At 51.4% G+C, this 25644-nt stretch overlaps 9 protein-coding genes across 9 annotated transcripts; 4 read left to right on the forward strand and 5 right to left on the reverse strand.

Annotated features, from left to right (window-relative positions):
* Positions 1–4545: 4545 nt before the first annotated feature.
* UV8b_01804 (uncharacterized protein) lies at positions 4546–6560 on the forward strand (the record flags this gene model as incomplete). Its single annotated transcript, XM_043139302.1, has 2 exons — positions 4546–4918; positions 4978–6560. The coding sequence occupies 2 exons, from the start codon at positions 4546–4548 to the stop codon at positions 6558–6560; spliced, it is 1956 nt and encodes a 651-aa protein (XP_042995236.1).
* An 897-nt stretch (positions 6561–7457) lies between these two features.
* UV8b_01805 (uncharacterized protein) lies at positions 7458–8093 on the forward strand (the record flags this gene model as incomplete). The annotated part of the gene is made up of 1 exon (XM_043139303.1): positions 7458–8093. One exon carries the CDS (start codon positions 7458–7460, stop codon positions 8091–8093), a length of 636 nt encoding a protein of 211 aa, XP_042995237.1.
* A 102-nt stretch (positions 8094–8195) lies between these two features.
* Positions 8196–9605, reverse strand: UV8b_01806 (uncharacterized protein; the record flags this gene model as incomplete). The annotated part of the gene is made up of 1 exon (XM_043139304.1): positions 8196–9605. One exon carries the CDS (start codon positions 9603–9605, stop codon positions 8196–8198), a length of 1410 nt encoding a protein of 469 aa, XP_042995238.1.
* Positions 9606–10373: 768 nt separating this feature from the next.
* On the forward strand, positions 10374–11177 carry UV8b_01807 (uncharacterized protein; the record flags this gene model as incomplete). The annotated part of the gene is made up of 1 exon (XM_043139305.1): positions 10374–11177. The coding sequence occupies one exon, from the start codon at positions 10374–10376 to the stop codon at positions 11175–11177; it is 804 nt and encodes a 267-aa protein (XP_042995239.1).
* Positions 11178–12342: 1165 nt separating this feature from the next.
* UV8b_01808 (uncharacterized protein) lies at positions 12343–13173 on the reverse strand (the record flags this gene model as incomplete). Its single annotated transcript, XM_043139306.1, has 2 exons — positions 12343–12759; positions 12823–13173. The coding sequence occupies 2 exons, from the start codon at positions 13171–13173 to the stop codon at positions 12343–12345; spliced, it is 768 nt and encodes a 255-aa protein (XP_042995240.1).
* Positions 13174–14840: 1667 nt separating this feature from the next.
* UV8b_01809 (uncharacterized protein) lies at positions 14841–15667 on the reverse strand (the record flags this gene model as incomplete). Its single annotated transcript, XM_043139307.1, has 3 exons — positions 14841–15044; positions 15125–15233; positions 15288–15667. The coding sequence occupies 3 exons, from the start codon at positions 15665–15667 to the stop codon at positions 14841–14843; spliced, it is 693 nt and encodes a 230-aa protein (XP_042995241.1).
* A 287-nt stretch (positions 15668–15954) lies between these two features.
* UV8b_01810 (uncharacterized protein) lies at positions 15955–16296 on the reverse strand (the record flags this gene model as incomplete). The annotated part of the gene is made up of 1 exon (XM_043139308.1): positions 15955–16296. The coding sequence occupies one exon, from the start codon at positions 16294–16296 to the stop codon at positions 15955–15957; it is 342 nt and encodes a 113-aa protein (XP_042995242.1).
* A 2806-nt stretch (positions 16297–19102) lies between these two features.
* On the forward strand, positions 19103–20194 carry UV8b_01811 (uncharacterized protein; the record flags this gene model as incomplete). The annotated part of the gene is made up of 5 exons (XM_043139309.1): positions 19103–19463; positions 19519–19729; positions 19774–19865; positions 19924–20078; positions 20132–20194. The coding sequence occupies 5 exons, from the start codon at positions 19103–19105 to the stop codon at positions 20192–20194; spliced, it is 882 nt and encodes a 293-aa protein (XP_042995243.1).
* A 1070-nt stretch (positions 20195–21264) lies between these two features.
* On the reverse strand, positions 21265–22616 carry UV8b_01812 (uncharacterized protein; the record flags this gene model as incomplete). Its single annotated transcript, XM_043139310.1, has 4 exons — positions 21265–21563; positions 21645–21776; positions 21837–21943; positions 22018–22616. The coding sequence occupies 4 exons, from the start codon at positions 22614–22616 to the stop codon at positions 21265–21267; spliced, it is 1137 nt and encodes a 378-aa protein (XP_042995244.1).
* Positions 22617–25644: the final 3028 nt, after the last annotated feature.

A 25644-nucleotide genomic window follows, 5' to 3' on the forward strand; every position in this document is an offset into this window, starting at 1 on the left:
GCGAGTGGAATGAAGCCTTATTCTGCTGTATTAACGCTCAGGTTTTACGGCAATTCCGCTTAATATTACGGGAACGCGGCGTATATATTGGAGTATCGGGTTCCCTAACAACACCAACCCTATTTAAATGCCTTCAATAGCAACAAAACCCATAATGGCCTCAAGAGGAAATAACCCGGCAATTTGCTCGTAGTATATTCTTATCCCGGCTTAACCCTACTAGGGAAGCCTTATTACCTATCGGTAATACCGAGCAAGAGATATAGAGGCTCCAAAATACGCCCTCATATACACGCATAAGGCCCCCATCACGATAATCATTATTAATACGAGCACCTACAATAGTTATGCGAATACCCTCACTAAGGCTCGCGTTACGGCTCTTACAAGCCCCGTCAACGCCAAAGGAATTCGCAATACTAATGGCACGATCATAGTCATAACAACCTATCGTCCCCCCTCTATATCGAAGAAGCCTTATGCCCCTACCGAATAAGAAAGGGGCCGGTCCCTATAACTAAAAGGGAAGACGCCTATTTATAATAGGTCGCTATTCGAATTAGGGGAAAGCTCCCGCTAATAATAATATACAACAGCCGAAGATTATAGCCCGACCGACCAAATACTATACCCTAAGGGTTATACCCCTAGCCGGGCTAGCCGAGGCGGCTATCTCAATGCCCCTCGAGGTTATAGCATACCCAATAGAGCTCGGGTTACAGGCCCTGATGATATGCTTCCTTTAATAGAGGACCCCGATGACGATAATACCCTCTAAGCCAATGCCGCCCGTAATACCAGATATCGGGCCCAAACGCCTCACCCGATAATGCTAAAAATAGGTGCCCCGGCGGCCTATCCCGACAAGATAGATGCCCCGGCGGCCTGTCCCGACAGGATAGAGGCCCCGGCCCGTCCTGACAAGATAGGTGCCCTGACGGCCTGTCCCGACAGAATAGAGGCCCCGGCCCGTTACGACAAGATAGATGCCCCGGCCTATCCCGACAGAACAGATAGCCCGGCCCGTTATAACCGTCCTAATAAGATAGATGCCCCGGCCTGTCCCGATAGAATAGATGGCCCGGCCCGTTATAACCGTCCTGATAGGATAGATATCCCGGCCCATCCCAGCCGGATAGAGGTCCCGGCCCGTCCCGATAAGATAAAGGCCCCGGCCCATCCCAATAGGCATATATCTTTCGACCTACCCATTTCATAACAACAAAGGCCTAATTTTAAAGATATCGCGAGATAGAATAAGCGCCTTAAATAGCAGGTCGATAACCAGCTCTATATAGAGCAAGCATGTTATATATAGCGCAATCGCTTCCAAGCCGTAAAGTATAGTACGAAAGGGAATAACAATCTCGCCGATACAATAACCAAGGGAACGCCGAATAAAGCCCTTAAGACCTTTATCGACCGTAATCAGGCTATTATACGTGTAGAAGGGTGGGTAAAAAGGCCAGTCAATGTCTGACTGCATTTGGGAGGTATTGGTGATATCATGGGTGGCAAGTGTGTAGATTTTCCTATGTTTAATGTTGTGATTTTCCTATGTTTAATATTGTGTGCATTTGTTGCTTTTACTGCGTTTACTACTGCCCCTTTTTACCCCTTTATTTCGGCTGCGATATTTAATATACTGGCTGTACGGTATGATCCTGTACAAGCCGGCCGCGCGGCGCAACAGCGTTATCGGCGGCACAACCTGCCGAGACCGCGCCGCACTTTCTTTTCTATATGTGCGCCTTACATCCTGGCGATTCCGATATTTGCTTCTATAAAAAGAGAAGCTGCCAGTATCGGAATCGCTATCACAAGGTGCCCAATTGGGCACATTACGACGGATATGCCGCGCACACCCGTTGCGCACGATATGGCCACTTTGGCCACTTTTGCCCCTTTGCCCCTATGCCCCTAAGCCCGATAGGGCACGCGGGCAGCCCGGCCCGACCGCGCCGATGCATATGACTACAGCACGCACAAAAAGGCCACATCGTATAATTACTCTTTTGCTTCCTTTCTTTCCTTTTAGTTAGTCAGTTATAATCAAAGAAGTAATCATACCTTTGACCGGTGACCTCACGGTACTTGATACCACGCGCGCGACCCTACGTATAACTGGGTACCCCGAGTTTATATCAACAATTACGATTCCTATTATAATAAGGCTTCAAATAGGTCTGTAAGGACCTCTATATCTTTATCAATAGCTTCCTTATTGTGTTCTTCTATATTAATGACCTAGTCGTACTTTATTATAAGTCACAGATAGAGGCATTTGAATCGTTCTATACGGCATTAATAGCGGTATTTAAGATTAAAGATCTCGGCGAGCTATAGTAGTTCTTAGCAATTAAGGTTATTCGCAACCGTACGGCTAGAAAGTTGTAGCTTATATAGAGGGCTTACTTCGATAAGCTGGCGATAAAATATAACCTTACCGTATTTAATAATACTAAGGACCGCCTTCTAGAGCACCTGCTATATACAGTAAGACTTAAGGCATTCGATAGGATAGCTAAACCATACGATACGAAGCGATACTAATTAATAGTAGGCTCGTTGGTGTATCCGATTATAATTATAAGGCCTGAATTAGGCTATATTAGATCGCAGCTATTAAGATTCCTTTAAAACCTAGGTCTAGACTATTTATGAGCCGCAAGGAAGGCACTCGACTATAGCTATATATGGAAGAATACTGCGATAGAGTTCCAGGCTGATATAGCAGAAATAGAGGCATTTTTTAATACTTCTTATACTGACGATATTACGACGCGATAAAGTAGTTAGGGCTATATAATTAAGCTCTTTAGTGGCCCGATTATATATAAATCGGGTTAATAGGATACTATTATGATATTGTTAATAGAGGCAGAGCTTCTTACGATATCTTATACGGTAAAGGAGGTTATCGCCTTTAAGAGATTATGCGAGGAAGTTAGGCTTTAATTATATGCCGATATCCCTATAATTTAATACGATAATATCTAGACTATTCGCCTATTAAAAAAGGAATTCTTTAAGCTCGTGACACAGCTTCGTCATATAGATATTTATTACTATTAGTTGCGTTAGGAGGTTTAGAAATGAACAATCGATATTATATAGGTTCCAACAGGCAATATAGTTGCTAATAGTTTTATAAAGCCCCTAATAGGCCAGAAATTTGAAATCTTCTGCTGGCAGCTTAGGCTTATTATTTTGAAGGGATCCTATAATACCGGACCGTAGTCTTATGATGTTAATTTTAGTAGTAAAGAAGAGCCTTATAAGGATTAAAAGACGCCCTGAAAAATCAGATTGAAAGGGGCTTTTCAATAGCTATATTTGTTTCCTATGGAAAATTGGAATCTACGGTTTATTGCTATTTTCTTACTTTATATGTGTGCTATTGGGCCAATTTACCCCTGTACAGGTAGCCTGTTCAATAATGGCACCGTCATTTTGCGTATATTGTTTTGAGTGGATTGATATTTCTACTTATTATCTTGCTTTGCATTGAGTTTAGCTATATGGTAGGATATCCTAGAGAAAGCACATCCTGAGGGGGTATATTGGAGGGAAATTGGCTTGTCTGTAATGTGGATATCGGTTATGTCCGAGGTCGGATGTGCCGAGTTCTCCCTAGATTAGTAAGCCCTTAGGGGTACCCCCTATCCCACTATAAATAGCTGGGAACACAAGTCTCTTAGAGAGGACTTGGTTCCTTCAATCAAGCATTATCGCATTTTCCCTGTGCATTCTGACAACAAGCACCCACCCGGCCCTGGCGTTCAGCGGCAAATCGTTTCGGAGCTTTTTTTTCGGGGGCCGTGTCCCTTGCCAGTCGCGGGTTTTTATGAGCGCTCGGGCCATTTCTCGCTTCAGCCATGGTGGGACGTCACCAAAAAGTTGATGGCGCCATGGTTCGGCATTCTTTTCCTGAACAAAGGTGTTTCCGCATTTCGAGAAACCAGTGACTGTTTAGAGTCGTTGATGCGACAAGATTCCATCTGGGGCAAAATTGTATTGTCAAAAGACCTGCATGTCGGATGAGTGTCCCATATAGAAAGCATCCGAACGTCTACGCTGGAACTCTGGATAAGCCAATGTGAACAGTTGCCAAGGACCTGGAACAATAAATGGAGCAAGCACAGCGGTAGGGTCGATGCCTAGACTAGTCCTTCCAATAACTGCAGATAGACGCACTGAAGTGTAGCAAGGCCATCACTCTCGACGGCAGCCGGCATATGCCAGTTCGTCAACGCCTCAAGTCAAGTTTGGTCACTTTGCAGACTGGCTTGCAGACTGGCTTGCAGCCTCGGCGATTGCAATGAGGGGGAGACAACAAGGCGGCGTTGATGCTTGCTGGCTTTTGGTTGACCTCGTGTCCTGTTGCGTCTGGTCGCATCAGATGGGATGGGAAAATGGCATAACAAACACCCTTGTGTCTTTTGCATCGCAAACCACTTGTTAGTACGGACTGCTCCGTACGGAGTTTAATAACGTTACATACTGAACGGATTCAAGGCTCCAGGGACGTCAAGCGCTGGAGAAATGGCGCCAGTGGCCCCTATTGCCTGTGCTCAGACAATTGCGTTTTTGCACCTTCTGCATTCAGTTCCCACCCAACCAGTCCGCAACCCCACGGACTGTCACCGTCACTCCTTCCTCACGGGCCAGTCGAATCGACATGTCCTCCCGTTTGAGAAGGAGCTCTTCTTGGCCAGCACTCTTGCCTTTCTCGCCAGTATCAATGACAATCCGAATCGCATACCTGCCATTTGCGTGCAGGAGGACTCCGAGGCTGCATCGTTGAGGGTGCTTATTGCTGTCAACGAGGCCAAGTGCGGTGACGGCCGCTCCATTCTACACGACTTGAAACACGGCTTTGAGGGGATATTTTCGATCCTCTCCTCAAAGCCGCCCAGTGAGTAGCTGCCCGTCACGAGCCCGAATGCAGGAGGAACTAAGCGCTCGACAACGCAGCCGCCGAAAATGACGTTTTCGCCGCCATTGTGTCCATGTGCTCGAAGCGCATCCTCTGCCGCCTGCGACTCTCTGGGAGGAACAAAACCAGGCAATCCATCAACAGCCTCCTCCCGAGCGCCATACAGGCACTCGCCAAGAGATTTCCAAGCTTTGCCGAAAAAGCAAAACATGTGCTCCAACTTGCCGACTCGTGGAAGAAGCACCAAACATCCGATCGACTGCAACATGTTGTGCAGAGCGTTTACGAGCTCTCACAGACTGCTAGTATTTCCGAACTGCTGAACTCCATTCCCAACGGACAAATGAACCCCAGCTCAAGAACCAGTTTGACGAACATGATAAACAAGGTTGCAAGATACCGGTCGTCCGCCAGGCTTCTATACCGCATCGCCAAGAAGTATCCCATAGCTCGACATATGGAGGCAGTCCCGGTTACGCTTCCCAAAAGCGCCTTTGGGAACCGAATGCCTGATAAGATCCCACCACTCGAGCTTTTTCTGAAGGAAAGCGGAGTGTTCCACGACACCAAGAAGGGTCGTTTGCGGGTTTTCAGGCTGTTACAGTGCAACGAACAACAGGCCAGTGATGTGTTCGCTAGGCAGACGAGAAAGACCTTGTCAGAGGCTAAAATACACGCCGAGATGCAGCTCATATTTCACTGCGAGGTGGCAAAGTACAGCCCCTTCCCCCGAGTCATCAGCTCCAGCAAAGACGCCTGCTTCTTATGCAACGCTTTTATTCAAATGCACGGCAAGTTCTTCACCCCACGTTGCCACGGGCGGCTATATCCAGGCTGGCGGCTCCCAATCATGCCCGAAACAGCGGCCTTTGAGCAACGTTTCGTCCAGGTCTTGCAGATTGAAGCTCGAAAAAGTACAAAGACGTTGCTTGATAGGGGGAAAAGGACCGTGTTTCCGGACCCCAACGAAAGTACTGTCCTGACGATACCTGTAACCTCGTCAACGTCGAGCTCCGCGATGCCTCAAAAAGACATTTGGGTCACGTCTGGCACAGCATCATATAAATTCTTGGCTGGATCCTCAACATGTCCGATGGTAGCTGTTGCCGATGCTTCAGATAGTAGAGCTTCAGCCTTGGGTGCAGCAAAGAGCTGGAACAGCATGGAAAAGCCGAGTTCCGCTCGGTCTACTGGCGCATCATGTGGCCAAACTGCTCCGACATGCAGCGCAACAGTCGGAGCTGGCCCGGAAGACGTAAAAGGTTCGGGCGTACAGTATCAGACTGCTAGAGGCGGCTCCGCTGTCCGTCTTGGCAGCGAGGACCTGCCTTTCTCTCAACGTGTCACGATTGACCAAAGGCCCATGCAGCTCAGCTACGGAGCGGTGACGTTCCTTTTCGAGTTCCATGGCGTAAAAGACGGACGAATGTGCATTTCGCAGCAAGAGGTAAGCTGTATCGGGAAGCCTGCGCCGATCAACGTGCTGGACATTCCGACACACAGAGACCTGACCGTGGAGTGCTCCCGAGGAGGGTCCCGATTCTCTGTATGTATCTCGACGTCAGTTTTCTTGGAATTCGAGTTCACATGGAGTCTGCTGATGGATGATGTGGGTACTTGATGGCGTGAATTGGGACAATTGGGAGGACCAAGCCAGCCAGCTCTTTCCATCTGATCAACAACTTCGTTCAGCTGCATTTCGACAGAGAGTATATACATTGGACTCTCATGCGCTGGACTCGCTAACGCTACCAAAAAAAACACAGGCTGGCGTGGTAACACCTGATGGGTCGATCAAAGCCAGTGACTCATGATTGCACTAGGCGGGATAAGCATGCGGCGCCTGCGGAAAATATAGTGCTCTACAGTACATGCATCTGCATGGAGTTGACCACAAAAAGGAAAAAGACGGGTCTATGGAATCCCGCAGGGATCTACTTTGAAACAAATAGCTTTCTGGCAAATACATGTGCGGACGTGTACGTGTTCAACACCGCGCAGCAACGGATTCGAAGTGCGGAGGCGCAGCCAGCCCCAACTGTGGAGGTACTCCGCCGCATGAGTTTATAGGTAAAAACACCTCGCGGCACCTGGGCATACCATACTCCGTACCCACCCGTTGCTCCGCGTTGACGTACTCTACTCCGCAAATACTCCGTAGCGGCCCCGCTTTAACGCCATTTCAGGGCAAGCTGCAAGGAGCACCCCGCACGCAAACTCCGACTTGCCGAGCGCCGTGCCGGCACTGGGGGAAAAGACGACCTAATGTTCACGGTCGACGTGAACTTGCATAGTACATGATGAGTGAAGGTGCGTCTCACCATCGAACCCGATCGCGCTATAAGAGGCACACGCTTCGCCAACTGCGTCTTTCCATCAAACCCGCACACTCAGTCACAACCTTCCACCAGCGCTTCGTAAAGCTTTCATCAGCTACATTTTTTCTCCTTCCACCCCACGCAGCCATCCACTCGAGCCGCAAAAAGGAAGAAAAAAAGTAAAAAAAAAAAGTATCATCATGGGCCTCACGTTCTACTTTGCACCCTTTTCCACCGCGGTCATCACCGCCACGGTGCTGGACGAGCTCGAGCACGGCCAGTCCCCGCTGGCCGAGCGCGTCGAGCTCTCCCTCGGCGACGGTACCCGCTCCCCCGAGTTCCTGGCCGTCAACCCCAACGCCAACGTGCCGGCCATTGTGCACGACGGCGTCTCGGTGTGGGAGTCGGCCGCCATCACCATGTACCTCGGGGAGACGTTCGGGGTGCGCCGGTCGCTGTACCCTGACCTGGGGCCGCGGCGCGGCGAGGCCATGAAGTGGATCGTCTGGACCAACGTCAGTTTCCTGGCGCACGCGAGCCGGCTGGGTGCGCTGCTGCGCGCCGACCGCTCGGGCGACACCGAGGCGCAGGCCGAGGCCGCGCGGATCGGAGAGCGCGACGCGAGGGCGGGCGTGGACCGGGCGCTGGGCATCCTGGACGCCGCGCTGCGGGGCAGGGACTACCTGCTCGGCGATGCGTACTGCCTGGCCGACACGCACGTCTGGGCCCTTTTGCCCTGGCTGGCCATGCTGAAGGTGGATCTGGACGGGTTTCCGGACGTCAAGGCCTGGCAGGCGAGGGTTGCCGCCCGGCCGGCGCTGAAGAAGGCGGCTTGAAGAAAGGGGGCAACGGGGGGGGGGGGGGGGGGGGGCAAGAGAAGAGCCGGTGTACCGAACTAGACTACTCCGTATGTACGTGATTACACGCTAAATGCTTGCCTATTTGCTTTCCGCCTGCCGCTCAGGGCCCGCCATGTCGAGAATCGTCCGCTCCACCGTGTCCATGGCGCGCATGTCTTCGTTCTCCTGCTTGATCTGCATGACGCGCTTCTTGTACCTGCCGTCCCGCAGCACCGTCTCCACGCCCTCGAGGATCTGCTGCTCGGACGGGGACCCCGTGCGCAGGTTCACCGCGATGCCGGCGTACTCCCCCCGCGCCGCGTTGTCGGGCTTGTCCTCGGTGTCGCCCGCCAGGACCATGGGCACCCCGTTGAGCACGGCGTGGATGAAGCCCCCGTAGCCGGCGTTGGTGACGAAGACGGCCGCGTGGGGGAGGACGGCGTCGTAGGGGAGGAAGTCGGCGACGCGGGCGTTGGGCGGGACCGCGCCGTCCGGCAGACGGGCGCCCTCGCGGCCCAGGATGGCCACGACCAGCAGGTCCGGGCGGGCGGCGAGGGCCCTCAGCGCCGGCATGAGCAGGTGCGCGTAGTCGACGGCAAAGGTGCCCTGGGTGACGACGACGACGGCGGCGGCGGCGGCGGCGGCGGCGGCCACCACCTCGTCCCAGAAGGGCGGCGGGGCAAAGTCTCGCGGCGGGGCGGGCGGGAGGGCGCCGGCGAAGCGGAACCGCGGGTGCAGGTCGGACCGCGCGTACTCCAGGCTCGGGGGGCACATGAGCAGCACCACGTCGGCCGAGGTGACCATGAGGTCCGGCCACGGCATGGCGGGGGGCTCGGCGCACCCCAGCCCGAGGAGCATGCGCCTCTGCGCGGCCGTCGTCTCGGCCAGCCTGGCGGCGCGCTGCTCGTACAGCGCCGGGTAGGTGCTCCTGCTCTCGTCGGTGTAGTCGGGGAGGATGCCCGACGCGGACGGCGCGTGGTCGCGGCTGGGCAGCGTGTACGGGATCGCGTGGATGCTGACCGTGCGGGGGCGCTCGGCGAAGCCGCGCGGCAGCGGCGGGCCGCCGAGGTACATGGGCTGGTCGCCCAGGAAGAAGGGCTCCGTCAGGACGACGACGGCGTCGCGCGGGTGCTCCGCCCGCTCGCGCTCCAGCACCCGGCGCAGCGCCGCGCCGCGCTCCGCCGTCGGCTCGAGGAACATCTTGCGGGCGAACCAGGTGCGGTCCGCCAGGCCGCGCCGCTTGTGCTGCACGGCGGCGTGGTACGTGGTGGCGGGGATGCCGACGAACGCGGCGCCGACGGCCTCCACCCGCGCGCGGAACTCGTCGCCCGTGATCAAGGTGACGCTGTACCCGCGCTGGACCAGCCCGTCGACGACTTTGATGACGGGCAGGACGTGGCCCGTGAGGGGGGAGCCGCAGGCGATGATTCGGGGCTTGGTGCTGTCCGCGGCGGGCTCGGGCTCGGGCTCGGGCTCGGGCTCGCTGGCGAGGCGGTTGGACGCCGTCATGTCTGCGCGTCACGGTAGTATCCGGATCAAGATCAAGGCTGTCGGGGATGAAGCATCAGATGGGGCTTTCAACAGCTGCGGTGGTGCCGGATAATGGCCTCTGGGGTGTTGGGCAGTGGAATATTGGGCCCGGGCCGCGATGGACGGGAGAACCGAGCGGGGAGCTTGGCCGGCCATGCCGAGAGTCCAGACCCCAGGGACCCGAGACCCGAGAGATCCCCAGATTCCAGGCTCCAGACTCGACCAGTGTTGCTGGGGATATCGTTGGCTTTGGCGCGGTAATCGCCGAATCCCGGCTCGGTTGGGTTTCTTTGTCGACGGATGACTGGCGTCTCGCCGAATGGTGAGCCTCTGCAAAAACCCTAACAATGCAAGTGGCTAGCAGCAGCTAGCAGAGACCAATCCCTGCAGCTTTCCCCCGCTCGGCTCTGAGGAATACGAGGCAATAATTCAAGGAAATCCTTGCCAAAGCCCCGGACGGCGTGGCCGGATGCAACGCAGCGCAACGCAGCGAAACGCAACGTGACGCAGGCAGTCGTCGGGCACCAGGAACAGCGACGCAAGACGCCGCAGCGTTGCTCATGGGTCGAACCGTCATGGCTGTGCCCCGGACCTCTGTGCCGCAAGACTTGAGGCACCCCGATTTCCCGCAAGATGACCAAGCTGATCCCCGCCCACCTCCCCCATATCCGCAAGTGCCCCTACATCAATCGTCCGTCCTTGCCGCCCTCCCCGACCGGGAAACAAAGATGACCGCAAGCGCGCAAAATGCCCATCACTGGAACCCCCGACGCGGAGGAGCCCGAGTTTCAGCAACTCAAGCTGGCAGACGGATTCTCCGTCTACGCCAGCCCCCTCGCCTCCCGTGAAACCAGCTTCATCTACAAGGAAATCTTCCAGGACGGATGCTACGACGTTGCGCGCCTGCCCCCCGACGCCTTCGCGGTGGACGCCGGCGCCCACATCGGCCTGTTCACGCTGTACATCAAGGCCAGGTACCCGTCGGCGCGGATCCTCGCCCTCGAGCCCGCGCCCGCGACCTTTGCCGCCTTCCAGCGCAACATGGCGCTGCACGGCGTCGCCGGCGTGGACGCCCACCAGTGCGGCCTGGGCCGCGACGACGCCCGCCAGACCCTCGTGTTCTACCCCCGGCTGCCGGGGAACGCGACCTTTTTCGAAGCCGACAAGCGCAGATTTGTCGAGACGATGAAGCAGGCGAAGCCGGTGCTCGAGCTCCTCGCCGCGAGGGAGGAGGTCGACGTCGAGGTGAGGCGGCTGTCGGGGTTCCTGAGGCGGATCCCGGGCCTGGCGAGGATTGACTTGCTCAAGATCGACGTCGAGGGCGGGGAGGTGGCCGTGCTGGAGGGGCTGGACGAGGACCAGTGGGAGCTGGTGCGCAACGTCGTGCTGGAGGTTTACAACCACGACGGGGGGCTGGGCCGGCTGAGGGCGCTGCTGGAGGCGAGGGGGTTTCGGGTGGAGGAGCAGCGGGCCAAGTGGGCGAGCCAGACGACGGAAGTGTATATTGTGGTCGGGAGGAGGGAGTCGGATGAAGTAGCCGGGGGGTGTTGACGGGCTGGACGGGAGGGGAGACCGCCATGCATCATGAGCGCGCCTGTGAGAACTTGAGGATTTCCAAATCCTGGTCGAGGCTTTCTTGCATCCTGGTTGGTGGACGCAGGCCCATGCTGTGTCCGGAACAACGTAGGTCCGTCGTCTTACCCCCATCCCAGGGTAGCTGCCAGAGCCATTGCTGCCATTGCCTCGTCAGAGCATCCTTCGGCCTTGTTATTATTTTCTCAACTTTGCCGCTCAGATACGCTGGCGCCGCTAGCAAGCCGAGTTGAAACCAAGACCAGTAGCCGGCTAAGCCAGGCGCATCCGAGGCCCGAGACACCACGCCACTGGCCCCGACAGCTCTGGCAGCTCTGAACGGTTGGCCATGCAAATGAACCCCCCCAAGGAGGCAACGCAAAATTAGCCATGGCTCGCTTGTCGTGCTGAACATGGCAGCGTTTTGCATACGAAGAAGACGCAGGGTCTTCGGGACACACGCAGGATGACGTGTCTCAATCCGACCTGCGATGCTCCCGTCCGTGAGGTGCCAAGAAGCGGACAATCTTAACCCTTCAAGCCAAGGTTATGTTCTCATTCTCTATTAGATGCCAAGAAGCTTGGTAGTCAAGGCACATGGCTATGGAAGCCACCATCCAATTGCTGCGTTGTGACTGTACATGAGCACCTTTCTATAGTGGAAACAAGCAGAAACAGAAGGATACGTGATGGCTTCAGATGATGAAACAGTCATGACTGTGGCCTTTCCTGGCCGCCCTGAAATCGCCCTTTATCGACGAGGCCCCGTTGCGCCTCGTGTCCTTCTTGTCTCGGCGTCTGCCTACCCCAACTCGGCTGGCATGCTTGCAGCACTGGTCCTCCCGGCAGAGGGCAAGCAACATGTTACGCTCAAGCACCAGAAAGACCAACTCGTCGTGTACGCGCGGAAAGCACACCTCAACACGAAAAAAAACCGCCACCAACACGACGACGTTCCAGCTTCTTCGATCCCGGGTGGAGGTCCAAGCGGCACATCAAGCCCTGCTCAATTGAGGCACGTATGCCATTCCCACAAGCAGCATCATGGCGTACAACGACGTGCACATTACGCCAGAGGTGCACATGTTCCAACTTCGGCAAGCATGGACCATTGGCAAGGGCCCTTGGGCGAGTCTCGCCCAACTCAGGTCAAAGCAGCCAACAACCAGCAGAAACACCTGTTGCGGCCGCCGACGCCGCCTCGAGTCAGAGTCGAGAAATTCGAGAATGGATTTTGCAGGGGGGGGGTGTAATGCTTAACTGTTTCTGCCACATCTGCGAGGGCTGCCCCGATGTAGAACAACATGGCCGGGTTTCCGACATGCCGGGGAACGCTGATGCTGCCCAGGGCGACGGAAGTGAAGGACATTTCCGAAGCGTACAATCTTCGCAAAAGGCCGTCCAAGGCAAGCGCGAGGGGAGCCAAGACGGTCAGGTAGAGAAGCCTGAGCCGAATCACATCCAGGAAGCGACGCAGGAGAGTCCGCTTCTTCGGATATGAAAAACAGGCATCGGGGGCTCCGTGAAGGAGCCCTACGTTGCAAGGGTCGATGTCCAGTCTCTGCGCATGAGGTTAGAGGTACTAATTGGCTAGGGCCCCTGGAATAGCCGTGCTTGCACTTACGTTTTGTCGGATGGACTCCAAGGAGCCAAGGACTTGAAAGGCCAAGCAGCAGTGAGCAAAAGGACGAGGATCGAAACCAGGACGCGCGACGTCAGGAGCGGAAAGGCGGAAAGTCGAGCAGAAACAGCCCAGGGATATGAGTAGGGCGGCGGTGGCAATGTGATAAAGGCGTGGCCATGGTTCATCGCGCGGTCCTCTGACGACGAGGATGACGAAAAACGGCAAAAGAGGGACGAGGAGGACGTAGAAAAGCACCGCCGGGACGCCTGATTTCAAGGTCAAGACCTGGTAGATGGTCGCTGCTGCGCAGGCAACAAGCCAGTAAAGACAGTGATGCTTTACAGAACGCATGTTGGGGGGTTGCTGAAACGCCCGGCTGTGCTCTTTCCCATCAAGTGCTGGCGTAGATGCCGTTCTGGGTTGGAGTACAAGTGGACGTGAGCAAGGGTGACGTCAAATTTATTCCCATGACAGAGTACGGAGGGCTTTCACCTTAGGGCTAGGGTAGTGTTGAAAACTTTGGCGAGGTTTAAAGTTGCGCCCGACAGAGCGTTGTTTGCAAAAGAGTTTGGACTAGCCAGCAGCTTATAAAGGCTACAGGCTCAACATGTCAGTGGAAACACCAGCTACATGATTATTCACGATCAACCGCTCCCGTCCTGGGTGAATATATCAAGTGATGGCTGAAAAACTGACATGCAGAGTCTCTACTCGTTAGCTGAGATGTGCGACCGTCACCAACCAGACGGACAAGTATATCTCCGGACCTCTGACCGGACCCCTGCTACCCAAACGCCCAATTGCAGGAGCGAGGCCACTGACAGGCCACTTGCAGGGATATTTCAGCAAGTCTCGGGGCTCAGAGGGAGTTAGCAATGACACCAGACAAAGGATCTCTTAGGCATCGCAAGCCACTTCGCCCCAGGTCCATCTGCGGACAATACGGCTCCCTGGATAAAGGCGGAGCGCACGGCCAGCATGAACCCGCCGCGGACGGCTCAAATACAACAGACGTGGCCGAAACATGTAGCGCTTGAAGCATTCCCGCCCCAGAATCTATGGATACCTAGCCAGTGAGGGGGCCGTTACGACGCTGAGGCGAGTCAATAGGCTGGTCTGGTACCTAACTGCTTGACAAGGTTGTCATCATGTATCAAGAAAATCTACAATACCTTCTGACCTAGCTCGCAGCGGTCGCCAACCCAGCGTGTTTTGACCCCCGAGGTACACCGCGGTCTTGTCGTGCGTCAGGCTATTGATATTTGTTCTGCGCCTCACTTATGATACGATACTTGCTGGGCGTGCATTTCGCGGGTTGGGGTAGTATGGAAATTTCCTGTCGGCGTGATCGATAAAGAACGGCGGTCTGCTCTCTGGGCCAGTCGGATTATGAAGATGTCGAATATCGCGGTTGACTTTGTTCGCCATGGGTCTGCCAGCAGTGCTTACGCTTTCCTTCCGGCTGAGCGACACCAAGATGACTGGCAGCTCAGTTCCAGCGGGCACATGTCACTTGATAAACCTCTACATTCAACATCGCCATCATCAACCTGACTGCTGGAAATTCTCATAGATCATCTCACAGTTCGGAGACGAATCAGGAGCTACCAATCACTTCGTAACAGGACGGAGGAGTCAAAAGCACCGGCCCCAACAGCGTATTGAAATGCTATCCCATTCACCAGACGCATATACGCCTGACAATGCACAAACACCTCAATCAGTGAGTTTAGGGGCGGGGATGCCATCTCTATAGAGGCTCCCGTCAGGATAGGAGTAATCTGTCCAAACTGCACGGCCATTGACTTGAATCGTACAAAGACTCACCAGATGCCATACAGAGTGAGATTGCATGCCAAAGATCCGCAATGCATCAACATAAATATCTAAATGCAGACATCGACGTCGACTCTCCCGCTGGCCGAACAATTTTCGGCACGGGGAGTAAATACTCACGGAGTCGCTCCCTGGCGGTGAGCACGGCCCGATTCGTGACCTGCTACAATTGACCCCTTCATTCAATGGAAAACAGAATATCTGCCCAGGACGGATCCTTCAACAGGGGCCTTTTCGTGTTGCTGCAAAAACTCGTAAAGCCGCGTAGCATTCCGGCACTGATGCCAGCTTCCCAAGAGCGGATCTTGATCCCCTCCGGCCTCGGCTTCGTCGCTCAACCTGTTGATGGATTTTTCGAAGCTATCATCCGCCGCGCACAAAATAACCTGTACAATGCATCACCGAGCCGGGAGGTAAATCAGAGTCGTGCGTAAGACGGCGCTGGGGGAGCGGCTGCGGCACATACCTGCGCTACAAAGTTGAAGCAGTGCTTGATGTGGTCTCGTCGATCTTTCAACAGCCCGCCGCGCTTCAGGATGAGTTTCTCTTCCTCTGTGCCAAACATGGCGATTCGGCTACACGAGTGGTTTTAGCAAGCATGTACGACGTGTCTCGGACGGGATGCGCACATCATTTTAAGACAGTGCAGCTGGTGGAACATGGCTATCCCGACGACGTGCTCCTTGCCGTCGTGCATGTCGACTTTGATGAACCCTTGACTGGGCGGGACAAGCAAGTCCCAGAACTCGGACTCGTTTGACGGTAGCGTCCTGCTGAAAGCCGGGTGCGTCCATGGCTTCATGACAAAGCTTACAGATGTGAGTCCGGCAGCGAGGCTGTCACGCGGCTGGGGGAAGTCGTTGGATGCAGAGGGAGACTGTACACGGTCAAACAGGGTGGTGATGATGTTGTCGTGGCTGGTTCGAAGGAGGACGAGAATCGAGACGATTGTCACGACAGAAGAGAAGCTTGCCACGAGAGACGCGTACAGGACCGATGGCAGAGTCATTGTCAACTACTGGCATGATGGCTTGGGGTAAAGCATGGGATGTAACGATGAGCTGAAACGTGCTGTGCTGTCAACACCCAGATATTATGCGAATCAGACATGGGATGCCGTCAGGTGATTTTGCGATTCTGCCACCGGGTTTTTTCACGCGCAGCGCTTGTAACTTGGACGGAGATTTAACCATGACGCGATTATCGTGGCCGAGTTTCTGCTGTAGAAAGCACGGGTGCGTGGCTGTGATTGCCGAGTTTTTGGCTGTGATTGTGAGGCATTGACAGAACGCCACGTTATTGTAGATGCGAGGGGCCATTTAGCCATTTGAATGCTAATTTGGCCACTGCCCTGGCAGCCCAAGATGCGCCGAGGTTACCAAGAAGCGTCATTTGATTTGCTGCTGGATCTGGTGCCGACTGAGCCGATCGACATGGACCGGTGGGCCGAATCTGCGGGTGGTTCAAGCTTGCGCATCTCACCTCGGGTGGCGGCGACTCGTGATACACGGCTGCTTCGTTTCGCTTTTCTTGGCCGCCCGATGGTATCTTTAGAGGAATTGGGTGAGGTGCCAAAGTTTCACTCAGAAAGGCTTTGCCCAAAACACTCGTGAAAGCAGGCGTCATGGCTGGATGCATCGTAATTGAACCGTGTGAATAAATGCAATTGTCGGGCGCATGACTCCAAAAAAATGCTTCCTTTGAAGAGTACCAGTTGGGAGTGAAGGCTGCATGAGATGAGATGCCCCAGGATGCCTGGGTAGTAGGCAGCTTGCAGGGATTTGTCGCGCTCGGAAAGTCAGGCTGGATGAGCCCTATCAATCGTTATGGATTCGAAATTGGCGACAAATGATGCATCATATCGGTGCGCCACCTTGACGATCCTGTTGACAGGGCTCTCCAGGGTGCCGTACTCCTGTCTGCTGCATTTTCTCCCGACAGGCGGGATTTCTTGCGCTTTGTTCCAAAAAGATTACCTCTCGGCAACACTGCAGAAGCCTTTGGCATTGCGCATCACTTTCTCCAAGTTGCGTATTGACGGCCGTGCTGAGCGGACTGTTGACCTGCAGGAGTCGGGGGAGGCTCAGGACAAGGCTGCCTCTATTTGCCTAATAGCAAGATGGGATGAACCGGATGCGTAGGCATGTCGTCCATTTCACTGGTGAGTCAGTCTGAAATTAGGTGCGATGACCCTACAGACAGATGAGCTTCACCCAGGTATAGCGGGATCAAGTTTGCGTCCAAGCAGCTATTACGGCCTGGTTGTGTCCATCTTGACGGCATCACGGCCCAGATTTTTGCTTGGTTGGTAATTCGCTACGGAATGTGTTTTCTCAAGAGATGCAGTGTCTCCTAGAATCTTCATCGGTCAAGAACCATGCGCAGGCACTTCGAAAGACGGTTAGCTGCGCTTGGCACACAATATCCTTTTCAAAGTCGGAAACCATTTGGGTTGTGTGCCGGCTGCGGACCGGCTGCCATGCCGGCGCCGTAAAAGCCGTGACTAACAATAGAGTCGGAAGCAGGTGAATGGCGCCTCGTCTGGCCTCGCAGCCAGACATGGTGGTCTTGTGACGGTGTGAGTTGCGCCTCGTTGGATGCTCCAATTATAAGCCATACCCGGGTATGAGCATTCAGACTGGCGGCATTGAATCGGGCTCCAGCAGACAGTGCAACAAATGGCTAGAACAGCAGCAAAAGCAAAGCGTATACACGCATGCTTTTTGAAGTACGAGGCCACGGAAGCCAAGACGCAGTTTCATGCCTCGACTGCCCCTGCCAAAGGAAAAGAGACATGCTGCACAACGTCAATTAGGAAGCCAAACAGAAAGAGAGAGAATCCGCGGTGCACATCGAAGTGGTGCACGGCTCCTTCTTCTGGAGCGGTTTTTTTTTTTGCAGGACTTTTTGATCCGTTTGGCCATGTTAGGCTTACTCGAGATGCCGACCTAGTCGTTTCAAGCAGCCAACGACGCTGCCCCTATAAGTCGACATTAGTTACTTTGTACTCCATCGAGGCGCGGTTTCCCGAGGCTAGACATGTAGTCTCATAGATTGCTCCAATGTGCGGAACTCAATATCAAGGCTCTTGACACACGAGTATACACCTTCACCTCTGGTTCTGCCGAAGCATATCGATACATGTACGCCCGTGTCTTTTCACCGTACTGCTGAAGATGATCTTTACACAGCCTTCCATATGATACAGTCTCACATTTGGGATGCAGTGAAGAAGACGGCTGTCAAGAATTCATCGTCACATCTGGGCCAAGGCCCTGCCAAAGACAGATCATAGTATCGCGAAAAAAGGAGGACCAAAAGGACAAAGTAACGGCTTTGAAATCGCCTGGGTCGATGAAAAAACTTGTGCGTACACGTATGAGCAGTACGCGAAATCATGAGGTCCTGAGTTCATTCTAGATCGTAGATGGCGACTTATTTGCGCCGGTCCCTGCCACTTTGCTGACTGTAACGCGGGCGTAGCAGGATGGCGAAGCTAGATGCAAAAATACATGAACAATAGTTAGGACTGATTGCGGCTGGGTGGGGATTATACGTGGCGTTGCGAAAGTCTGATTTCATGTTCGGACGTCGATGAGGAAGCTTACTGGCATCCTAATGTTTTCTGAACAGCTTCATTAGGTAGTTATGCTGAAGAACTGTTTTGCATTATCTTCCGCGTTGGTCCCAGGTAGCTGCATGGCTTTGCAGAGGCCGATAGGGAATAATCTTGGATGTAATGGCCAAGGCAACTATGAAAAATTGTCTGTCCTAAAATAACTTATCATGAACCAGTGTCCAGCCTGACGGAAGGCTTATACATATCATCTGGAGACTCTATGCCTCATAGATCATCAGAGTACTAGTTTAGAAGAGCCTTTGTCCTCTTCTTGCTTCACGGTAGTTGTGTATGCAGGCTGGTTTCGTGAAAAACTGTCTAGTAATCTCGCCACTTGAAGGAAATTTGGAAGCGTTCCACGGCCGAATGCTCGGAGAGTCTGGAAAATATGCTATGGAGGAAACAGCGATATTATCCATGAGAAAATTTGCCTCTCATGATCGATACCTACCGAGGTTGCAGATTGAGTCACCAGAGCCATGAGTTGAATGTTTGTTCGCCAGCTGACCTTGGCATTTAGGCTGATTCACGAGGCCGCCACCGCTGGATGGAAAAGGATTGCGTGGTATATTTTCCAGGCAGCGGAGACATCAAGTGAAACGGCAGTGGCTGGTACAAGTCTTGTTGTCGTGCCAACAGCTGCAATTGAGACTACGTTCTACCTTGCCAGCTGTCTGCTCGCAAAGTGGACGGAGCAGGAGGACAAATTCAACTTTCAAATCTTCGACTGGCCATCGATGAAAGATGTTATTGAACTTCGCCAACCAAACCGTTTAGATTTACTCCCCAGCACCCGTTTTTCGATATCAGTTCTATAGCAAGGACATGGAAGTTCCTGGCCTTCCTCGAATTTCTGCCCATGTTATCATCAACGGCCAAGTGGCGAAAGAATACGCCCCACCCGAGTTTTTAGAAGAGGAAGCCAATCTTCCGACGAGAATTCGCTACATCGAATCTCAGTCAGGACAGACTTATACTGTCCGCGTCAAGCTCGACGACAGGAAAGCCCCGCTACAATTCCCAGATTTTAAATTTTCCATCAACCTCTACGTAGATGGAGAGCACATCGAGGGTCACTTTCTGACACGTCATGAGTCACGCTACGAGTTTGTCGGGCCTTGCCATAGAACCTCTGTGCCTGAACAATTAATGAGGCAGAAACTGGTATTCGCGCCCATTTCAGCAGGTACTGGATGCGCATTTCTGACTGCACCTAAGTAGCTCTACTTACCCATGTATAGTTGAAAGCGAGCCTACGGCCAAAAAAACCGCTCTGCAAAAAGGAGAAGAAGCTAGGGTGGTGAAGGATATTGGAACACTTCGTATTGAAGTTGTAAAAAATCTCGCTTTACTAAAGAAGGGGAAATTGTCCTATAAAATGATACGGGAAAAGCCTAAATTAACCATTTCTGAGAAGTTGATCAAGGGCAAAGCTATTTCTCATAGGACGGTGTACGTACATATCTTTTTCTCTTTATCGTTTGCTAATTTCGTAGCTTCTCCGAGGGCACAATTGAGGGGGATCCCACTGTCTACTATTATGATTATACTCCACTAGCCGATTTCATATTCCGCTATCGCTCTCACCGTACGATGCGAATGGTTCCCTTTCAAGCCGTGGTGTTCCTGACTGACTCCTGCTCTAGGTGCCCTTCAGCAGGAGTTCATCATTCCGCGAACTCCGTCTCCTGAACCACCATCCGTCTCACAAGAGATTGATTCCATGTCCGCAGCGGATATCAAGCGTCTTGCAGAGCGCATGCTCGCTATCGATAGACAAGACGTAAAAAGAGTGAAAAGAGTAAGCTGGATCGATGTATAAAATCAGAATGGAAGTAATCTGACCTGGCATAGGAGAGTAGCACTTCAGAGCGCCGCCGGGTGTTCATCGATCTTGTGGACGAACCGGACGAATAAAGTGCGAATGCCAAGATTGCGAGCGTTGCCTATTGGGAAGCGAGACATCACTCGCGCAAATACTGTCGATAGGACTTTGGTTTGAGAAAGAAAGGGCATGGTGACGTGCTGGAACATTGTCTGGGGGGTATTCGCCTTTGCCTACGTTGAGATCCGGAGCATGCAACAAGGTGACTCTAGCCCGGATACTGTGCTATATCGTTGAAACCATTGCAAACTGTGTCACTTGATTAGTATTAAAACTATATCGCTAGAGTGCCATGGCACAGTCTGAAAGACGCAATACATCATCATGGCAAGAAATGGAGGCGCAGCTGGCGGGTAGTGCTTGCGACGTTTGACACATTCTACGAGGCAGAGTATTTAAGGCAGATAAGATCAAGAGTGTGGTCCATTCGAGACTATGTATTCAGCATCTCGTCGGCTTCGACAGCGTATCATTTGGCCTCACGGGCTTGCTGATGGCGGTTCGTTGCAGAGCGCCATGACTGTTCCTTGGGCTTCTAGCTCAGATATTCTGGGAATCACCCCCTCGTTGAGAAGCACACTGAAGAGGTCTGGTTGAGCAGTATGCCCGTATACCGTGTTGCTAGAATGGAACATTTGCCCTCCTGACCTTGCTCATCTCCTGCCAAGCGACAAGCCAGGAAGACTGCTCTTTCTCGCCATGCAAGATGGCATTCCGACGCACCCGCGTCGACAGAGTCAGCTGTGAATTCCCAACCTGTCCGATCCGGGTGCCAGATCCATCCACGTTACAAGGTGCGAGTGCCCACTATACTCTGTAACATCGTTTCAATCGCATCGATTGCTGCCAACTCTCGATAAATACATTCTCCCACAGGGTGGTTGCGCCTCAAATATGCAACTTTGCTGGACCCAATCAGTTGCAGCCCAGCCCCCCGTCCTGGTCCATCGCGGCTGCTCGCCCCTCCCCCTGGGCCTGGCGGTTCCTGCGCAAACCTTTTCGTCCCAATCAGCCGTCAGCAACGGTCGAAGCTTATATCGACCCTCGAGTGGCCAGGTCCAGATCCAACAGATCAACAAGGAAAAACTCTCAGGTGCCAGAACTAAGCATACATGGTCCTGAGCTCCTCCCTTTGCAGCATCGCATAACGGCCCTCCTCCACCAGCCTCTGCGTGGTGATCCGCCCGGGGTAGTTCCTCATAAACATGTCGGTAAAGTGCTTGCCGTAGTGCACGCCCTCCCGCGGCTCCTGGCCGGCGTCGTACCCCGGCAGCGGCTTGATGACGGCCTGGAAGCTCGGCTCGTGGAAGTAGGCAAAGGCGAATCTTTCCTCGGTGTTGAGGCCCACCTTGTGCGGAGTGGACGGCAGCGCCGAGTTGGTCAGGAACTGCATCATGTCGCCTGGGAGGCATCGTCAGCAACCCGTTCAGCTTCTTCTCTCGCGGATGAAGAAACAAAAAAAAAAAAAAAGGGGGGACGCACCTGGGAAGACGGTAAAGACATTCTCGGCCGGGGGCACAAACACCCATCCTTCGTCGTCCTCTTTGAACCCGGCAGCGCTTTCGCTCCAGTTGGCGAAGCTCTCGTTTTGGTAGGGAGGGCGGATGAAGAGCGCTGTCCCGTGTCAGTCGGTACATGCGGGCAACAACGGCGGGCCAGACGTGTGCAACTCACCGCCAACGTTGTCGGCCGCGGCGAGAACGAGGAGACCGTAGTCGGTGTGGGAGCCGATCCCGCGTCCGTCCTTGCCTTTGCCGTTTGTGGTGTTGTTTGCCGGGAACCTATTTTTTTTTTCCTCTCCCCGGTCAGCAGTCTGTCCCCGTCCGCCGCTTGCCTTGGGTCCGCGTTTACGCACCTCAGAACCCTCATGTGGTGCCAGCCGTCGCGAGTGTACTGGACGAGAGAGCCCTCGGGGACGCCCAGCCCCAGCTCGGTCAGCTTGAGCAGGAGCTCGCCGCTGCGTCCCAGCCCGTCCATGTACCGCTCCATGGGCTGCTGGAAGGCGGCGTCGGGCCAGGGGCACCGTCCGTGGCAGGGCCACATGCCCAGCACGCGCTCCTCGTCGAGCGGCAGGTCCTTGGTCACGGTGAAGATTTCGCTGTAGTCGGCGATGCCGTCCGTCAGCTCTTCCCCGCTGGCAATGTACCCCGAGTAGGTCTGGCTGTCGACGCAGGCGGCCTTTTGGGCGTAGGGCTTGCCGAAGAAGCGCTTGCTGGCCTCGTCGGCGGCCTTGTACTGCGCCTGCTGGGCGGGCGTCATGGCAATCTGCAGGATGCCGTCCTGCTGCCACGCCCGGACGATGGCCCTACCGAGCTCCGCGTCCTCCTGCCCGCCGGTGAAGGTGTCGGGCAGGGTGAAGGTTTGCAGACGCCCGACCTTGGCCTTGTAGCCTGGTGGGATGCCGCTGGCCTTGGAAGGACGCGGGACGGTAAGCTCGGAAGTGGCGGCGGGCATCTTTTTTTTTTTCTCTCCAAATCTTTTGGGGAAAGAGAAGGAGAAGGACGTGCGAGAGAGAAGAAACAAGGTGCTGAAGAGTCTGGATGTTGGGAGCTGTTGGTGAAGCCTGGAGAAGCTGCATGAGAATCACGCACGGGGCTGGAAGCCGATATTTATATTCGCGGACCACTCGTCGAGTCTCCAACACGGGTGTCTTTTTTTTCTACGACATGGCAGGTTTGTATTGACATCGGAAATCTAGGTTGATCCGATGCCTCGGACTAACATTATCCCGACCCAATAATACTCTTCTCTCTATCTTCTGTAGACTCTATACATTAGTTCTTTATCGTATTAATACAACACAATATAATCATATTGCTACAATTAATAGGTTATAAGCCCGGATAGCAGTAAATACATAAGAGGATAATCAATATATAGACCTAACTAGCTATACTTCTACTTACAACCTAAAGACATCTTAGCCGAATATTTACCGATAATAACAAATAAGCTAAATTAAAAATATCTCTCCTAATTACTATACAGAAGACCGATAAACTAATAACTGTAACTATAAGTAACTATAGGTATAACCTTAGACCGAGGGAAACGATCTAAAAGGCTATTATAATCCGGTTCCTCTATAAGGAATATTTCCCGCTCTTAACTTAGGCTATTGGTGCGGCATATAACTATAACGCTTTTAATATTTCTCTACCGCCTAGCGATACCTATAGCCCAATAATACTAAGCTTTTATATTATTATAAGTAGATATTCTAATAAAAAAAAATACTTTTAACTCTAAGCTTGGATAAGATTTAGGGAATAGAAGCCCGTATAATCTTAGATCTATCTATATGCGATATAAATGCATTAGGATTAAAGTTTTTATATACCCTTATATCTAAAAACCTAGACTAAAGGGTTAGCCCTTAGGTAGAAATAGGGGGAGATTACTAAGAACTACTACTAACTCCTCCCTCTTATCTACAACCTTTATCTAATCCACTAGATGCTCTTAGTTATTCCTATCTACCTATTAAGCGCTTTCTTCTAAAAACTCTTAGCGATTATAATAAAAGAAATATCTAGTAGATTAGGAGGGCTCTTATCTATACTAAAGTTAAAAATGCTATCTTACTAGCTAAACTAAAAGCTTGAGATAGAAGACTAAATAGGTATAGTAGGCTATAAAGACCTCCTTAATTAGAACGCATTAGCCTTAAAATAACTAAAAGGAGAAATAGAAGAAGCCTATATTAATAAAGTCGAACTTTAGTAAGTCCGCTAAGATAAAGTTATATTAGGGATAAAGAATAGGCTGGGTCTCTTACCTAAAATAATTATAAACTATAAAATAACTACGAAAGAATTATTTAATCTTTTCGAGCTTAAATATTAGCCGTAAGGAGATGCTATCTTCTAAAAGCTTAATGCGAAATACCAGGCCCTATTACTTATAACTACCGAAAGCATTATAAACTTTATAAGATAACTTAAAGAAACCTACGATAAATTTAAATAACTCTATAGTATATATAATATTAAAGAACCTTATTTTATTAATAAATTCCTAATTAGGCTCGATTCTAGCTTTTACTCCTTCCAAATGGTATTCTATTAGAATAACCTACTTCTTCCTAAAAAAAATAAAAACGGAACTAAAACTCTAGCTATAATATTTAATACTACTCTTTTTACTGCCTAATAGGAAGAACTCGCCATAAAGCAATATAACTTAAAGATAGCAATAATCGCTAAACACAACCTACTATATTATAACTAATCAAAATACTTCTATATATACTATAAAATTAATAGATATATAGATAAATAATGCTTTATTCTATATCCTAAGCTTAAGCGAAAGCAAGCATAAAATAATAACTATAGAAGAAAATATAGATTTACCCTACGATAAGAATAGCTAAAAGAATCTATAGATGCAGATATAGTTGCCACTTTAGCCTTCCTAAACTCGGCCTTTATAAGCATAGATGCAACTACACTTAAGGTATTACTATCTAAAGTAGTGCAGACGCTTATAAAAATATATATCTTTAATAATAGCGCATCCTTATATACATTCTATAAAAGCGATAATTTTATTAACCTTATTAGCTACTCTAGAAGCCCAGTTAATAGTATTATTAATACTATAATTATACTATAGGGTTAAAGAATATATAAAATAATACTTTAGAATGCCTAGCTAATTATCTTAAAGAATACTTTATATATACTAAATGCATATATTAACCTAGTATTAGTCGCAGCGCTAAATAAAGATAGAATAACTATTATCTTTAAGAACGGTAAAGCAATAGTTACTCTTAATAGCATAATTATTCTTATAGCTATAAAGCAATATAGCATATATATCGTAGATAAAGATACAGAGAATTTTAATACGGCCTTAACTAGCTTTAATATTATAGACCCAAACCTATAGATCTAGCATAATAGGCTGGGTTACCTAAGCGAGGCTAATATTAAACGGTTGCAAAATATATTAATAGGCATTTAGCCTATGTAACTAGGTTATATTTACAATAGATACTATAAGGGTAAGATGCGTAAAATTCTATATACTTAGTTAATTAAAAGGGGAATTAAACCCTTTAAAAGCTTATATATAGATATTACTAGTCTATTCTCTAAGCTAAAGTTAAATAGCGAAAAATATTAGGCAGCCTTTATAAACGACTTTACCAATATAACCTAGGTTTTCCTAATTAAATTTAAATTAGAATTTAAATTTATTGCAATTCTAAAGGTCACTATAAAGCAAAGCCTTACTAGCTAGCTAGATGGCACAAGACTGTCTGCGACCTGTGACTTAATCTTAGTATAAATACTAGATTCGTCACTAAGTCCTAAGACTATACAAGTGCTATAAAGCGAGGCAAGTGTAAAGGCAAGGCAAATATAAGATAACCAGAATAACGCAGGAAAGGTGGGAGTTAAGATGCATGTAGTGCATTAACAGGTTCGATTGTGCTGCCCTTCTACTATCTAGAAAGAAGGGGAAAAGCTAT

This window comes from Ustilaginoidea virens, chromosome 2 (assembly GCF_000687475.1).
Source record: "Ustilaginoidea virens chromosome 2, complete sequence".
In the NCBI taxonomy this organism is placed as follows: Eukaryota; Fungi; Ascomycota; class Sordariomycetes; order Hypocreales; family Clavicipitaceae; genus Ustilaginoidea; species Ustilaginoidea virens.